General features: G+C 39.2%; 2 protein-coding genes across 3 annotated transcripts in view; one reads left to right on the top strand and one right to left on the bottom strand.

Annotated features, from left to right (window-relative positions):
* The window catches only part of LOC125109150 (interleukin-36 beta-like), a 190,584-nt gene that overhangs the window by 169,565 nt on the left and 2,282 nt on the right, over window positions 1-18,737 (bottom strand). Inside the window, exon 2 of one of the 2 annotated variants that reach the window (XM_047745830.1) lies at window positions 6,838-6,928. The exons of the other annotated variant lie outside the window; for it this stretch is intronic. The gene's annotated coding sequence lies outside the window, so the exon portion shown is untranslated. The remainder of the gene's footprint in view (window positions 1-6,837; window positions 6,929-18,737) is intronic. 2 annotated transcript variants of the gene reach the window in all.
* IL1A (interleukin 1 alpha) lies at window positions 4,249-13,911 on the top strand. The gene is made up of 7 exons (XM_047745827.1): window positions 4,249-4,321; window positions 4,957-5,032; window positions 6,010-6,058; window positions 6,749-6,959; window positions 8,753-8,926; window positions 10,250-10,368; window positions 12,574-13,911. The coding sequence occupies exons 2-7, from the start codon at window positions 4,965-4,967 to the stop codon at window positions 12,769-12,771; spliced, it is 819 nt and encodes a 272-aa protein (XP_047601783.1). The 5' UTR covers window positions 4,249-4,321; window positions 4,957-4,964; the 3' UTR covers window positions 12,772-13,911.

The following is an 18,737-nucleotide window of genomic DNA, read 5'->3' as shown; positions in this document are numbered from 1 at the left end:
AGAAATCATGAAATGGAGTTTTCATTTTGCTCCCACTCTCACACAAACTCTACATGTGACCTTGCAACCTTGACATTTCCCCTCTCTGAAACTGCTTCCTCTTTTATAAGATGAAAGTTTAACCTAGATAGTGTCTGAGGTACATCTTCCAATGTATCATTCTAGATCCTTCAACAGACTAACAAGACAAAGCAGAAAAACTTAGAAATTAAAAAGAGCAAAGAAAAGGAAGAAGTCACACTAAGTAAAAGAGACAGCCCAGTAGTTGCTTGAGCCTAAGCTCTGGTGTCTGAATTCCATTTCAGCAATTTGATAAACTCAAAATCTTAGATTGGTTAATCTCCCCAAACTTTGACTTCCTCTTCTATAAAATGTGACAAGAATACCTACCTCACAGGTTTAATGCAAAGATTAAATGAGATAATGTATTAGAACACCTGGAAGACTATGTTAGATCGTTTCCTCCTTCCCATCCCACTGTCACAGAATTTAAAATCAGGTTATAATTAAATAGGGCATGAATTGAGACAAAAGGCTCAATTGTCTCTGTATGTAACAATGGTTTATGCATACTTCATTCCTCTGAAGAGGCCTTCTACAACTTAAAAACAAATAATTGCATCCCCTGAAAAATTCACAGGGAAGAGCTGTATTTTTTCATTCAAGCAATGCTGTCAGATCCAACTACATGCAATGATTTTAAAGTTGCTTCCAAAGATGTTTACATGGTAAACATCTTCATGGTACAACGGCAAGAACACAGCTTTAAGTCCATATCCAGGGGCGCCTGAGTGGCTCAGTGGGTTAAAGCCTCTGCCTTCAGCTCAGGTCATGATCCCAGGGTGCTAGGATCGAGCCCATCATTGGGCTCTCTGCTCAGCTCTCTGCTCAGCAGGGAGCCTGCTTCCCTCCCCCCCACCCCGCCCTCTCTGCCTACTTGTGATCTCTGTCTGTCAAATAAATAAATAAAATCTTAAAAAAAAAAAAGTCCATATCCAGACTCCATCACTGACCATGCACTCAGCTACGTTGACCACCTTCACCCTTTTCTTCTATGTCACAGAATAAAATGAGATTTCACTGGAGGAGGAGGGGAGGGGAAAGGGGGATATTTCAAACCATTTTTTTCTTCATCTTTTCTTTTAAACAAAAAAACTGAATCAATAACAACAGGGTGTTCGAGGCTGTAAAGACCTGCAAGAATGATCTCTTTCAGCCTGTCACTTGGCATTCAGTGGAGGTAAGAGACTTGAGCAGCTAAATGCAGTGAAAAGAGAAGATCGGACTTGGAAGAGAAACCTGAGGTTAGAGGGCTGGCTCTGCCAGTTTTGTGACTGTAGGTTGGCCACCTTAATGTCTTCAAGGGCCCTCAACTGTGCAAAGAGATAGTAATCACTACCTCCCCTCCATGGGTTAAGTGTGGAGCCAGTGAAACAAAGCAAGGGAGAGCTCTTTGTGAGGTATAAAGCAGTTTTCAAATGAAAAGCGATGCTTTGGACCCGCGACATCCAGGCTTATAGGGTGTATCCACTCACCCACTAAAGTATATCATTTCATCTTGCATATCTAATTTTGTAAATCCTGAGAGAAAAACGCTTATGTCTAACAAGCACTCTGGCACAGAATAAGTACACAATAATTTTTTTTTTTTTCTGTATGATCTAGGTGGAAAAAAAAGACTAAAGTTTTTGAAGTCTCCTCAGAGTCAAGAGGTGGGTGTTTGAAGTGCCCAAAATTCCTGTCACAGAACAGTCCCCAAAGACCCCCTGGGCTCCAGTAGAGCTCTACCTAGCACGTTTCTCTCTCTATTCCCCAGGAGGAGTTGGTCCGATGATGGGGCTTACTTACAAGTCAGTCTTGGTACACACATATAGAAAAGTAGGTTCCCCAAAACAAAAGGAGGACTTCTGACTCTCTAAACCTCACCCATGTTGTTCTTCCCTTAAAAGCCAGTTTCCAAAATGGTCAGATGAAGGAAAAAATTAAGTGAAACCTCAACCTGAGTTGTCTGTCTAAAAAATTCCAACTGTCCTTGAGAAATTCAACAACCACATTCAGGGAATTCTAATTCTCTACAAAAGAGGAGGAGCATAGGCCAGAATGGGTGTTACCACTAATGGTAAAACCAAGGATGTTTTTCCTGGATTACCAAACAGACGCTCTACATTCCTCCCAGAAACTAAATATCTTCAGGGTTTCAAGAGAGGCCTTCACCTGAAAATGTCCTCCCTGTTGAAGTTTTCAAACCCATATCTTCATAAGAACTATATTTTCTTTGGTGAATTAAGGTGTTACAATGATGACTATACAGGTTCCCAAGAGACAGAAGCCATTATTAGCTTTGTTTTTATTTTTGCTCAGTTGCATCTCCATAGCAGCCCACATTCACAGTGTGCTTTGCAATTGTTTCTTGGATTTAATAGCCTCACAAGATGCCCGGGAGGCGGAAAGAATAACCAGGATTAATATCTGTGTTGCCTGAAAGAGAGCCACATAGAGAATTGGCTACCATCACCATTCAAACAGGATCCATCCTGAGACATCCAAGATCTGCCCCAATCTTGTCCTAAATTTACACTGTCTACATCTAGGATACAATACTTCTGTGGCTCTTGTTTATGACGATTGTGACCAGGTCTGAGACCAGGAGGATCTGGACCAGCAATAGAACCAGAATCAGAGATTTTGTACTTAGGATAGACCTTAATGATCATCTCACCAACCCCATTACTTACTGTTAAACGAGACTAGAGAAAATACTTTACCCAACTCACACAAGCCACTTCACTCCCAGTTCTGAGTGGTCTTGCCATTTTATACCATATTACATTGCAGTGCCTACCTTTCTCTCTTTACCTTCTTGTTCCCCTCCTCTACCCTCTTTTTCCATCTGTTTTCTCAATTTAAAAATTTACATTGCTTAAACTCCAAACAGGAGACCTTCAACATTTATCTGTCAAGAGTCTGATGTTCTACCACCTGAACTGGGCCAGCCTTAGGATACCAAAAAAAGACTTTGACGGGGCGCCTGGGTGGCTCAGTGGGTTAAGCCGCTGCCTTCGGCTCAGGTCATGATCTCAGAGTCCTGGGATCGAGCCCCGCATCGGGCTCTCTGCTCGGCAGGGAGCCTGCTTCCTCCTCTCTCTCTCTGCTTGCCTCTCTGCCTACTTGTGATTTCTCTGTCGAATAAATAAATAAAATCTTAAAAAAAAAAAAAAAGACTTTGATAATAACAACCAGGCAATACTGATGTAGTGTGTATATAACAGTCCCTCCCCTGCCCTCAAACTCTATCCTCAAATGCAGCTACCAGCTTTTTGCCAGGGCCTTGCCCATATTTCCCTGAGTCTACAGCTATCCTCACACACCTTAGGTTTATTCTAGAAAAGACCAGACTTCCCTTTGGGCCCTGACAAATGGCCACTTTGCTATAATATGGCCAGGGCAGAGAGTACTGTAGGAAATGGGTCAACAGTATTCAGAAGAGTAATGGTTATCACTTCTATCTCCCCTACCGGGCCCTAACAGGAGGCTGTCTCCCCATACTCAGAGTGATTTATGCCTATTCTGCAAATGTCCCTCTTCAGAAAAGATGGATCATTTTCCCTCACAGCCAATCCTTATCTGCCAGGGGCTGCCAAGCATTCCATCAATTCATAGTTAGCCCTGGGGTGCAAAAAACAAATTAAGCTAAAACACAAAATACAGTTCCTAAGCTCCTCTCCAACTCTGGCATCTAGAATTCTGATTTTAGGAGTTCTTTCTTCCTCCCAACCATATGTTTTTAGAAAGTTAACATTTCTGGGCACCTGGGTAGCTCGGTGCGTTAAAGTCCTCTGCCTTTGGCTCAGGTGATGATCCCAGGGTCCTGGTATCAAGCCCCGCATTGGGCTCTCTGATCAGCAAGGAGCCTGCTTCCCCCCCTCTCTCTGCCTGCCTCTCTGCCTACTTGTGATCTCAGTCTGTGAAATAAATAAATAAAATCTCTAAAAAAAAAAAAAAAAGTTAACATTTCCTACCCTTCTTCCCTTTTTCTAAGACTACATTATTATAATTGTTTAGAGCAAGCCATAAATAAATGAGCCAAGTTAGAAATTCCTGGAATCTCTGCAAACATCACTAGTATCAAGCATGTAATCTGTCATTATTTGGTCAGTTTCCGGGTGAAGTAACAAAAAAAAATACAATTCTTCCCTGTAAATTCCCCCATGACTCATACAGGCCACGCCTACTCCAGAAGACAAAAAGGCGAAGTAACCCGACTAGGGCTAAGTCTCCAGACAGAGAGGGAGTCATTTCATTGGCGCCTGAGTCAGCAAAGGTATTGTCCTTATCACATCTTTGACTTTTAAAATATATTTTGCTTTTCTCCTTGGCCATTGTCTCTCAAATTGCCTTCTCTGAAGCACAAGCCTCTTCCTTCCTTTCTTATCTGTCCCTGGTTTGGTGTGTGAGTTAGATCACAGTCAGATTTCCGAAAATAATTCTTTCTATTGATGGGGAGCTGAGGGACAGAAGAACTGGTTTCACATGAGGGCATTGGTAGCTGCAGCCGAGCCTTCCCTAGGAGGGAGTCTCTACTACTAAAACTATTAGAGGAAAACTAGAAATTTCCAAATCTGTCCCTTTCTTGCATCTATATAAGGCAAATACCTTATTCTTGTGGGCTTTTTTCTTTAATTTATCCAAGCTTTCATTGAATGTCTACTGTATACAATGCGTTGGGTGGGGCACAAAAAGAACACAGAAGTTCTAAAAGAAGTTTATAATCTAAGAAAGGAAGCAGATACATATGAAAATAACTCAAGGGAGCGAAAGGAAGAATGGGGAAAATGCTGAGCGTAGGCTAAGTCATTCATTAAGCTTCTCAAGAAGCACAAAGCAGAGGTGATTCCCCTTGCAGGTGTTTGGGTGGTAGCTGACTAGGCTGACAGCCACTGGTGTTCTCTGTTGCAGAAGTCAAGATGGCCAAAGTTCCTGACCTTTTTGAAGACCTTCAGATCTTCAAAAAGGACCTGAAGAACTGTTACAGGTAGGAAATCAATTCTATCTCTTGTAATTTAATGAGGGGATCAAGGTATATTAGAATCTACCTAGCAGTTACAGTAACTAGCATGGAGCCAGACTGGCAGAGGTATAGAGATGCATCCTACCTCTGAAGTCAGGGCAGGTTCAGCAAAGATCCGGAAAAAGTAAGCATCTTGCATGTTACACTGCGATGACACTGACAGGGAGACAGCCATTTTAGGGAAATTATTTTTACAGTCTCCTGAGTTCTAGTGAATTTCAACATCTACTTAGACACAGCCTCAGTCAGGTTCACATGACCTGATACTGTAATGGGTTTTAATGGACTGCCAGAGAGAGAAACCAACTTCTGGTCTGGAGCTCAATCTGGAAGAGGTAATGGCTCCACAGCAATTTGAGCCTGTGAATGTACATACACAGTCAAACCTCATTCAGACAAGAGGGAAAGGTAAATGAATAAAATTAAAATTTATAGGATATGTTAAACAAACATGGTATTCCCATTACTAATACAAACTACATTATCAAAATGTTGCTAGATAATTCCCAGGTATAAATTATTAAATCTGTTTTAGTGAATACATGAAAGCAATGTATAACACATGACTTATTTGGTTAAAATTAAATTAAATTAATTAAAATAAATTAAAATGAGGTGCTTCAAAAAGCATTTCTCTCTTGAGGAGGTTAACATTTTTCCCTGAAATTCAACTCCAGCTCTTTAATTTGTTAGCCAAGCCCCATTTTTAGAGTTAAAGCACAGGTAAAGTTCAAGAACAGTCCTGATGATTACTAATTCCAAATTAGCGAGGCACAAATTACTGCATATATGTATGTATATATAGAAGTCCTTAATTTTCAAAGAGGACAGTAATGACTATGTGTGTGTTACCCAAAGCTAATGTGGTCATTAAAATACGTTGCCCAGTGACAGCAGAGATATAACAAAGAGAATTACATTCTCATTGTCTTGTTTGACAGTGAAAATGAAGAATACAGTTCTGAAATTGACCATCTCTCTCTGAGTCAGGTAAGCAAATGACTGTAATTCTTACGGGACTGCTGTTCTTTTTATTATTAATATATAATGTTTTATTTGTTTCAGGGGTACATTTCTGTGATTCATCAGTCTTATATAATACCCAGTGCTCCTTACAACACATACCTTCCCCAGTGTCCATCACCCAGTCACCCCGTCCCCCGACCCCCCTCCCCTCCAGCAACCCTCAGTTTGTTTCCTAAGATTAAGAGTATCTTATGGTTTGTCTCCCTCTCTGGTTTTATCTTGTTTCATTTTTTCCTCTCTTCCCCTATGATCCTCTGCCTTGTTTCTTAAATTCCACATATAGGATTGCTATTCTTATGCAGTATTTTCTCTAACAGGAGAAAACAGCAAAACTTGAATCCTAGAAGATTTTGTTTCACCCTCACTAGAGGTTCAGATACATACATTTCTTCATCATAAGTGAGACCAACTGCCTCTCTACACTAATAGTTGATGACATTCTCCATGCTCAACAGATTTTCTAAGGGAAAGGTGGGAGGGAAATGGAGGGAAAGACAGAGGGTTAGGGTGGGGGAAGAAGAGAGGGAATGGGGAGGAGAAGATTGATGAAATAGAGAGCCTTCTCACTAAATCTATTGGATAAAACTTCTACTGAAAGGGATCTCATTCAACAACCGTATGTAGCCCCTCAATTTCCATTTTCCTTCCTCATAGAAATCCTTCTATGATGTGAACTATGACCCACTTCATGAGGACTGCATGTCTCTAAGAACCTCTGAAACCTCAAAGACATCTCAGCTTACCTTCAAGGAGGATGTGGTGATGGTGGCAGCCAACGGGAAGATTCTGAAGAAGAGACGGTTGAGTTTAAATCAATTCATCACTGATGATGACCTGGAAGTTATTACCAATGATACAGAAGAAGGTAAGAGGTCAAGTGCAAATAATATCTTTGTTTTCCATTGTTAAGCAAATGGAGACAACAGAACACAGGAGAAAATAAAACCGAGATCTGAGTAACAAGAGGGCAGCCAGGCATCGGTTTGGTGACTATAAGGAAGGAAAATTAACGTTTATCTTTCTCCAGTGGGGAGAGAGGACCAGTGACCTGAGTCTACAGAATACTTCCTCATGGGCTCATATTGTGGCCATATTGTAAAGGTCATGTGACCTTTATCCTTACGGCAGAAAGCAGTTATAAACTGTTAGTGGGTGACCACTTAAAAGCTATATTCCTCCAGATACAACTACGCCCCTTTGGGTAAGCTATTTAACCTTCTTGTGCTTTAGTCTCCTCTACTGTAAAATGGAGATAATCAGAGTCCCTACTTATTGTGAAGATTGAATGCATCAATACTTGTAAGCTCCTGGACTAGAATAATGCTTAGTATCTAAATACCCAATAAACGTTAGGTATTGTCATTACTCCTCCTCCTCCTTACTACTACTACTACCTTTGTTAATACTACCAACACTGCTACTTTATTAATGGCTGCATTATCTCTACATTTCACAACAATCTTACATTCTCATTTTACATAGGAGGAAAATAAGCTCAGTTACGTAAGTCACATAGTATGTAAGCAGGAGAGCTTTACACTAAATTTAGTTCTGATTTTAACAGTCAGGTTTATTTTCCCATGCCTCTACTGTATAAGCCTCCATATGAAACATAAACCAAACATTTTTTAAATAAGAGCTTTTTAAGATAACAGGTAAATACTAATACACATTCACCTAGAAAATAGGAAGATACAAGAAAATGTAAAAAAGAGAAAACACTAAGAGTTTTGCCACTGCCAAGACTAGAGAAAATACTGAAGTATTTGATTAAGGGTCCATCAGCAAATTAAAGTCTTTTTCATGTACCTACACACAAACAAGCATTAATAGGATTATATGCAATTTTATATTCAGCTTCTTTCACTTAGCAATATATCAAGGGCATTCTTGGGTACCAGGTTTTCAAATTATAAGTAATAGATAATGAACATCCATACCAATAACATCCATATCATATCTTCATTTTTTTTTAAGATTTTATTTATTTACTTGACAGACAGAGATCACAAGTAGGCAGAGAGGCAGGCAGAGAGAGAGGAGGAAGCAGGCTCCCTGCTGAGCAGACAGCCCAATGCGGGGCTCGATCCCAGGACCCTGGGATCATGACCTAAGCTGAAGGCAGAGGCTTTAACCCACTGAGCCACCCAGACGCCCCCATATCTTCATTTTTATCACCAGTTCCTTAGAATAGATTCCTAGACATAAAATTACTCAGAACCATGAGGATGTATGAAGCTGTTGTTATACACCACTGTCCAGAAAGGGGAGTAGACATTTAGACCGGTATTCTCAAGGACATATAATTCATTTTTTTCTCAGTGTATTCATTTGAAAAATGTAGATAGTGAATGTTAGCAGTCTCCCTATTTCCTTAGAAACCTCCAAACAACCAAAATGAGAATATTTAATAAATAATCTGTTTTTAAAAAATTACTCCCTGAGGAACTAAAGTTTAAAAAGAAGTAAGTAACCATGAGGATAATCATAGAAACCACTTCCACTGACGGGGTGACTTCTCTTCTCTCTCGGTTTCTTCACCTGAATTAAAATATTCCTAATGTCCCTTCCATAGCTACTTCTGATGCTTGTATTAGAGCAGATACATCATTTGTGTTTATACAAAGACATTAATCTGAGCTTGTGTAATGACTTTAGAAATCATGAAGCCCAGATCAGCAGCATACAACTTCCGTAGCAATGAAAAATACAACTACAAGAGGATCATCAAATCGCAATTCATTCTGAATGACAACCTCAATCAAAGTATAATTCAACAAACAGGGGGAAACTACCTCATGGCTGCCGCATTACAGAATCTGGATGATGCTGGTAAGTGGAGAGCGGTCATCCTCCCCTCCTCTTAGTTTTGCATTTCTTACAAACTTTCTGCTTTCCAAATATAAACCTCTCTAGATTCCTAGCTTTGTACAATTCTTCTAGAATAGGATGAAGCACAACAACCCCCAGTAAAATGCTGGGCAAGGACAGGAGCTTCAGCCAAATCAGGAAGCTCCACAAGAGAGAAGTTTCCAGTCTTTGAGAGCACTGAGTATAAAGCTTTCTGAGGAAGTATCTCCTTCAGTTCTCTCAGCTGTTCTTATCCTTGGTTTTAAAGATGAGGAAAAAGACTCTCAGAAATATTAAATGACTTACCCAGATTTGCCCAGAAGCCGATAAGGAGCAATCACTCTCCATTAGAAAGCCTGTTGCTCAAACTCACAAATAACACCAAACTAGAAAGAATCATCATCTTTGAGAACATGTCGTGAAGCAAAACATGCAATAAGCTGAGAATATGTTCTGGAGGATGAAATTTAGAGTCCAAGAAATTTCGCCACACAAATCCAATTTCCATGGTGTACGTATTTTAGCTTCAGGACATGTCCTCAGTATACAAAATTGGTTTCAGAACTCCAAAGAGGCTACTTTTTAATAAACAAACAGGGCTTTCTGGTTGGACATACTTCAGATAACATGCTTTCCACTCTATGACATTTACAAATTATTTTGTGTTGTATTTTCCTACTTAATATTATTTCACATAATTTCCCCCACATATTGAAATAGCATATATATTTGCCATGTTTAATGACACTAGAATATTCAATCATGTTACTATGCTGGTCTCTTGGGTTTGCTCTAAGTAACTCCATTGCAAATATTGTTGTGTATATAATTTTTTCCCTATGAGGTTATTTCTTTGGATCATACCCTAAAAATGGAACTCCTGGATTCCTAGGGATAAATAATTATACAGCTCTTACTAAGCTTTGTTCTCTAAGGAAAACAACTACTTTTCAGGAGTGTATCAGCTTCCCTAAACCCCTCCATTTTAGGTTATTATGAACTCATGAGCTCAAAAGTTGAGGGATCTTATCCCACTAATGTAATTACGAGAGAGTCAACAAATAGCCCCCAAGGATTTATTCAACATAGAAAATTCCAGAGACACTAACCAAGTATTTACCTGCCTGGTAAATATGGCATACATTATGAAGGATACAAAGATGTTTGGAATTCCATTCTGGTATTTACACCACAGTTGGAGACTTAAATACAGATACACACAGACACGCACACACAGTTTACGTAACACTTGACATCATTCATATACAATGGATTTACTTTCTTTTTTGCTTTTCTCTTTGACAGTGAAATTTGACATGGGGGCTTACACTTCAGAAGATTCTAAACTTCCTGTGACTCTAAGAATCTCAAAAACTCGGCTGTTTGTGAGTGCCCAAAATGAAGGTGAACCTGTATTGCTAAAGGTCAGTCATTCTCAGTCCCCAATTTACCTTCATTTATATCCCATATCTTTGTGAATGATCCCAATAGGCAGATACCCCTAGCAGAGTAGCACAATCCTCTTCTCTTCCTATCACAGTTTCTACCTGCCCACCCATCCCACATGCTACTTCTCACCTATCCCCAGAGGCACTTCTAGGCAGGATCTATGAGAAAGTAAAATGGAGGTGGCCAGAGTAAATAAAAGGTAAATTCCCTTTTCCTTCTTTTTCCTTACCCTGCCTGACCCTAGTCACTTCCCATCCCAGGGCATCCATTTATTCCACCCGTCTTGAACCTTACTAACAATTACCATCTGATCTATATGATGGTAGGTATTAGGACAATAGGACCTGATTCCAAGATACTCAAGCCAACTAGGAGCAGAGAGGGTTAATCACCTGCCAATGGACACAAAACAAAAAACAAGGAGCCAAGACTCAAACCCTGGCCTTTTGACTCCATTGCCTCTCTCTCTTCACCGGTATCAGCATTACCCCTCCTCCCAGACCCATCTCCACCACCACCTTCCCACTCAAACATAGACACACACATGCCCACTATAGCCTTAGATGTTTACTCCTAAGTTACTGGTAAATAGGTGACTCTTATTTAGTAAATGTATAATGCAGACCCCCAACTCCAACCGGGATTTTTGTAGGTACATGATTTTTCTCTACCTGGATCAAGTGAGGTAAAAGTGATGTCTGCAGACTAGGGCAGTAGCTTCATTCATGAATTCATTCAACAGGCATTATTTATTGAGAGCCTTCGATTATTCAAACATAGTGCCAATAGCTATGTAGACCATGGTGAGCCAAAGTCCCCAGCCTCATAGAACTTGGTCTTCTTGGGGACACAGACAGTAGACAAGCCAAACACCAGCAAAAAGTACAAGATGCTGTAAAGCAAATAAATAGAGTGGTGAGATAGATAAAAAACGGAGAGTGCTTTTTACATAGAGTTCCCTGTGAGATGGGATCTGCTGGTAGGAAGGAGCATGATGCAAGAGGGCAGGTGAGGGTAAGCATTCCAAAGAGAGGGATCTGAGTGCATCTAGGACCTAGAGCTTCAAGAGTTTAAATGCCAGTTTCAGAAATCAACAGGAACACTCTAAAACTGGGGCACAAAAGAAGGAGGAAAGACAAGCAGAGGCTAGTGCTTGCAGAGCCTTGCATTTGGGTTTCATTTGAGGTGCAATAAAAAGGCATTAAAGGGTTTCAAATAGGAAAATGTCCTAACTTCACTTATATTTTCTAAAATGGAGACTAGATCAGCAGGAAGACAATGGAGAAAGCAAAGAGCCTACTAACTAGGTGGTAATGATAATAGTCATGGGAGTGGGAGTAGTGAGGCAGATAGAAATAAGTAGACAGAACTGGTTAGATTTCAGAGATAGAACCAACAGAAGTGGGGGAGAAAATACATTTACTGAGATTGGAAAAAACTAGGAGAGGAAGGGGTTTGGGAAAGAAATTCCTTGTTGCCATTGAAAACCCTTGTTGACAAGGAAAGCTCAAAAAGATAATTAGTTGAGTCAGATTAAAAGAACACAAAAGAAGTATCTCAAGTTGAAAGGTGAATTTCACTTTTCCATGAAAGTATTGTTATTCTATTCATACTCAAAAGTATAGTACAGCCTAAAAAGATACAATTGTCAAAAACTGTATTGTAAGGAGTCAACTCCTAATATACTTGGAAGTGGCGGGGAGGGTAAACTTTTAATCATTGGCTTAAATATGGAGAAAAACATATCTAATGATAAATTATTTTCCCTAAGATATGAACTGCACACTTAGTGGTCAAATGTTTAGAGGTCTCAATTGCTAGTGTTCATGTTTTATGCAAAGTGCTTTCTGCTTATGAAGGCAGGACAAGAACAATGTTTTTACTCTACCTGCCATGATATAGTGAGACACTACTGTCATTGGCAATCCATGACTAATTTGGATTTCTTTCCAGTTAAGTAAGGAAATTAACTATTATGTGTAGACTGGGCCATACCTCTAATAGGCATGTAATAAATGCTTGCTGCATGAATAAATGAAAGAAGAATCTATATCATCATATTACAGAGTCAGTGTCCTAAAGTGCAGTATTTCTCATAAAGGCCAAATGTCCAGGGAGTGCACTTCAGTTTTTTGTCTGGAATCTTGTTCTCTAACATATCTCTGTTCTCCTTATCATAGGAGATGCCTGAGACACCCAAAACCATCAAAGATGAGACCAACCTTCTCTTCTTCTGGGAACGTCATGGCACGAAGAACTACTTCACATCAGTCGCCCAGCCAAAGTTGTTCATTGCCACACAGGAACGAAAACTGGTGCACATGGCAAGAGGGCAACCCTCTATCACTGACTTTCAGATACTGGAAACCCAGACTTGACTCTGGGGTCTACTTACTTGTGAAGTGTTGACAGTCCATATGTACTATGTACATGGAGGAGTCAAATCCTTTACTCTTAGTCACTTGCTGAGCATGTGCTGAGCCTTTGTAATTCCAAATGAATATTTACTCTCTTTGTAAGAGAGTGAGCAAGGTCTAATGCAAACAACACTAATATATAATGTTATTTGTTATTTAAGAACACCCTATACTTTGCAAACTAGCAATCAGTTTAATTATTATTCTTCATAACAATCTTGGGAGGACCGGGGCTACTGACTATGGCTACCAAAAAGATTCTACCCATATTACAGATTGGTTAAGTAACTGAGGCATTAGAAAACTAAATACCCACAACAGCAGTTGGAATGAGAAGCCATATGCCTAGGATCTCATTCCAACTGTTTGCCTTTAAGTTGCTAATGGACCCTTAATCAAATACTGTAAGTTTCTGGGACCTCAGTTTGATCATCTTTAAAACGGAGGGGATGATACTTACATCCTTCTTGCCTCAATCAGTATTTTATGCTAATCAATGAGATCAGTTTAATAAAATACTTCTTGAATGAAACTACTGAGCCTTAAGAAAGCAAAGCTTATATATTTATTATCATTTATGTATACATATATTTATAAATATATTTTTATGATAAAATGATATTATATTTATGGCAATTCCTTAACAGTCATCCTTAACAATAGTAAAGTGTTTTTTAAGCTAAATGAGTTTGACTTAGTTAAACAAGGCATTTTGGTCCGAGTCCTGCTTTTTGTAACATGTGGAAACACTGTAATTATGATAATAAATTTATATTAATACTTTATGCTGATAATTAACCTACCTTTCATTCCTCTGCTTTTAAATTTGCTTTAGCTTTTTTGTATCATTCAATTTCACCTGCTATCAAGTCTTACTAGCTAAAATGGGATAAACTTAACTTTGGTAACTATGACACAACTGTAAATCTTTCTTTTCTGGAATGTAAGCAACATTCCTTCTAGGTTCTAAAAGTTGTGCTCAAACTACAGCAATTTCTTTCATGAGTACTTTATAGTTTTCTGAGTACAAAGTCTTTGCCTCTTTGGTTAGGTTTATTCCTAGGTATCTTATGGTTTTGGATGCAATTGTAAATGGGATTGACTCCTTAATTTCTCTTTTCTTCTGTCTTGTTGGTGTATAGAAATGCAACTGATTTCTGTGCATTGATTTTATATCCTGACACTTTACTGAATTCCTGTACAAGTTCTAGCAGTTTTGGAGTGGAGTCTTTTGGGTTTTCCACATAAAGTATCATATCATCTGCAAAGAGTGATAGTTTGACTTCTTCCTTGCCGATTTGGATGCCTTTAATTTCTTTTTGTTGTCTGATTGCTGAAAGAATGATTGATGAAAGAAATTGAGGAAGACACAAAGAAATGGAAAAATTTTCCATGCTCATGGATTGGGAGAACAAATATTGTGAAAATGTCTATGCTACCTAAAGCAATCTACACGTTTAATGCAATCACTATCAAAATACCATCCTTTTTTTTTTTTTCAAAGAAATGGAACAAAGAATCCTAAAATTTATATGGAACCAGAAAAGACCTCGAATAGCCAGAGGAATATTGAAAAAGAAAGCCAAAGTTGGTGGCATCACAATTCCAGACTTCAAGCTCTATTACAAAGCTGTCACCATCAAGACAGTATGGTACTGGCACAAAAACAGACACATAGATCAATGGAACACAATAGAAAGCCCAGAAATAGACCCTCAACTCTATGGTCAATTAATCTTTGACAAAGCAGGATAGAATGTCCAATGGAAAAAAGACAGTCTCTTCAACAAATGGTTTTGGGAAAATTGGACAGCCACATGCAGAAAAATGAAACTGGACAATCCTTACACCACACATGAAAATAGACTCAAAATGATGAGAAAATGTGAGATCTCTCAAAATGTGAGAAAGGAATCCATCAAAATCCTTGAGGAAAACATGGGCAGCAACTTCTTCCTAGGAACATTGCCAAAGGCAAAGGAAGCAAGGGCAAAAATGAGCTATTGGGACTTCATCAGGATCAAAACCTTTTGCACAGCAAAGGAAACAGTCAACAAAACCAAAAGACAACTGAAAGAATGGGAGAAGATATTTGCAAATGACATATCAGATAAAAGGCTAGTATCCAAAATCAATAAAGAACTTAACAAACTCAACACCCAAAGAACAAATAACCCAATCAAGAAATGGGCAGAGGACATGAACAGACATTTCTGCAAAGAAGATATCCAGATGGCCAATAGACACATGAAAAAGTGCTCAACATCGCTCAGCATCAGGGAAATACAAATCAAAACCACAATGAGATATCACCTCACACCAGTCAGAATGGCTAAAATTAACAAGTCAGGAAGTGATAGATGCTGGTGAGGATGCAGAGAAAAGGGAACCCTCCTATACTGTTGGTGGGAATGCAAGCTGGCGCAACCTCTCTGGAAAACAGCATGGAGGTTCCTCAAAAATTTGAAAATAGAGCTACCCCACAACCCAGCAATCACACTACTGGGTATTTACCCTGAAGATACAGATGTAGTGATCCAAAGGGGCACGTGCACCCAAATGTTTAAAACAGCAATGTCCACAATAGCCAAACTATGGAAAGAACCTAGATGTCCATCAACAGGTGAATGGATAAAGAAGATGTGGTATATATATATACAATGGAATACTACGCAGCCATCAAAAGAAATGAAATCTTGCCATTTGCGATGATGTGGATGGAACTAGAAGGTATTATGCTGAGCAAATAAGTCAATCAGAGAAAGACAATTATTATATGATCTCCCTGATATGAGGAAGTTGAGAGGCAACATTGGGGATTTGAAGGGTAGGAAAGGAAAAAATGAAACAAGAGGGGATCAGGAGGGAGACAAACCATAAGAGACTCTCAATCTCACAAAACAAACTGAGGGTTGCTGTGGGGAGCGGGGGAGGGTTAGGGTGGTTGGGCTATGGACATTGGGGAAGGTGTGTGCTATGGTGAGTGCTGTGAAGTGTGTAAACCTGGTGATTCACAGACCTGTACCCCTGGGGCTAATAATACATTATATATTAATAAAAAATAAAAAATTATATTAAAAAAAAACAAAAGGATCTATTTGGAAAGCATGGATACAAGATATATTGAATTGGAAAAAGTTAAAGTCAAGGGACCTTGAAATGAGATATGGGAAATAATGGGAAAGGAGTAGTCCAAGTAACTCTGTTTCCTGGTATTAGAGAATGAGTGATCAGTTGTGTCTTATTTAGGTAGTATTTTGGTAGAAATATATGAATGTATGAAGTAGTCTCTTGAAACTGACCCCAAAAAAAAATGGAAGGAAAATTTCCAAACTCATTTTATGAGGCCATCATTATTTTGATCCCAAAACCAGAAAAGACCCCATCAAAAAGAATTATAGACCAATATCCCTGATGAACATGAATGCAAAAAATATCACCAAAATACTAGCCAGTAGGATCCAACAGTATATTAAAAGGATTATTTGGGGCACCTGGGTGGCTCAGTGGGTTAAGCTGCTGCCTTTGGCTCAGATCATGATCTCAGGGTCCTAGGATCGAGCCCCGCATCAGGCTCTTTGCTCAACGGGGAGCCTGCTTCTCTCCCTCTCTCTCTCTGCCTGCCTCTCTGCCTACTTGTGATCTTTCTCTGTCAAATAAATAAATAAAATCTTTAAAAAAAAAAAAAAGGATTATTCACCGCAACTAAGTGGGATTTATTCCTGGGCTGCAAGTTTGGCTCAACATATGCAAATCAACCAATGTGATACAACACATTAAATAAAATAAAGAACAGGAGACATATGATACTCTCAATAGATGCCAAAAAAGCATTTGACAGAGTACAGCTTCCTTTCTTGATCAAAACTCTTCAAGGTGTAGGGATAGAGGGTACATACCTCAATATCATCAAAGCCATCTATGAAAAACCCACAGCAAATATCATTCTCAATGAGGAAAAACTGAGAGCTTTTCCCCTAAGGTCAGGAACATGGCAGGGATGTCCACTATAACCACTCTTATTCAGTGGTTATATATTCTAGTACCAGAAGTCCTAGCCTCAGCAATCAGACAACTAAAAGAAATAAAAGGCTTCCAAATTGGCAAAGAAGAAGTCCAAACTCACTCTTTGCAGATGATATGATACTTTATGCAGGAAACCAGAAAGACTCCACCCCAAACCTGCTAGAACTCATACAGGAATTCAGTACAGTGTCAGGATATAAAATCAATGCACAGAAATCTGTTGCCTTTCTATAAAACAAGACAAAAGAAAGAGAAATTAAGGAGTCGATCCCCTAGAGTTGCACCCAAAATCATAAGATACCTGGGAATAAATCTAACCAAAGAGGCAAAGGATCTGTACTCAAAAAGCCATAGAATACACATGAAAGAAACTGAAGTAAACACAAAGAAATGGAAAAAACATTCCATGTTCATAGATTGGAAGAACAAATATTGTGAAAATGTCTATGCTACCTAAAGCAATCTACATGTTTAATGCAATCCCTATCAAAATACCATCAACTTTTTTCAAAGAAATGGAACAAAGAATCCTAAAATTTTCATGGAACCAGGAAAGACCCCCAATAGCCAGAGGAATGTTGAAAAAGAAAACCAAAGTTGACAGCATCACAATTCTGGACTTCAAGCTCTATTACAAAGTTGTAATCATCAAGACAGTATGGTACTATCACAAAAACAGACACATAGCTCAATGGAATAGAATAGAGGTCCCAGAAATGGACCCTCAACTCTATGGTCAACTAATCTTCGACAAAGTAGAAAAGAATGTCCAATGGAAAAAAAGATAGTCTCTTCAACAAATGGTGTTGGGAAAATTGGACAGCCACATGCAGAAAAATGAAACCGGACCATTTCCTTACACCACACACAAAAATAGACTCAAAATGGATGAAAGATCTCAATGTGAGACAGGAATCCATCAAAATCCTTGAGAACACAGGCAGCAACCTCTTCGACCTCAGCCGCAGTAACTTCTTCCTAGGAACATCGCCAAAGGCAAAGGAAGCAAGAGCAAAAATGAACTATTGGGAGTTCATCATGATCAAAAGCTTTTGCACAGCAAAGAAAACAGTCAACAAAATCAAAAGACAACCAACAGAATGGAAGAAGATATTTGCAAATGACATATCAGATAAAGGGCTAGTACCCAAATCTATAAAGAACTTATCAAACTCAACACCCAAAGAACAAATAATCCAATCAAGAAATGGGCAGAGGGCGCCTGGATGGTTCAGTGGGTTAAACCTCTGCCTTCAGCTCAGGTCATGATCTCAGGGACCTGGGATTGAGCCCCGCATCAGGCTCTCCGCTCAGCGGGGAGCATGCTTCCTCTCTCTCTCTGCCTGCCTCTCTGCCTACTTGAGATCTCTGTCTGTCAAATAAATAAATAAAATCTTAAAAAAAAAAAAGAAATGGGCAGAGGACATGAACAGACATTTCTGCAAAGAAGACATCCAGATGGCCAATAGACACATGAAAAAGTGCTCAACATCGCTCAGCATCTGGGAAATACAAATCAAAACCACAGTGATATACCACCTCACACCAGTCAGAATGGCTAAAATTAACAAGTCAGGAAATGACAGGTGCTGGCGAGGATGCAGAGAAAGGGGAACCCTCCTACACCGTTGGTGGGAATGAAAGCTGGTGCAGCCACTCTGAAAAACAATATGGAGGTTCCTCAAAAATTTGAAAATAAAGCTACCCTTATGAGCCAGCAATCACACTACTGGGTATTTACCCCAAAGACACAAATGTAGTGATCCAAAGAAGCACGTGTACCCCAAGGTTTATAGCAGTATGTCCACAGTAGCCAAACTATGGAAAGAGCCTAGATGTCCATCAATAGATGAATGGATAAAGATGTGGTACATATATACAATGGAATATTTTGCAGCCAT

Source organism: Lutra lutra, chromosome 9 (assembly GCF_902655055.1).
Source record: "Lutra lutra chromosome 9, mLutLut1.2, whole genome shotgun sequence".
NCBI lineage: Eukaryota > Metazoa > Chordata > Mammalia > Carnivora > Mustelidae > Lutra > Lutra lutra.
This window is presented reverse-complemented; position numbering and strand designations above follow the sequence as displayed.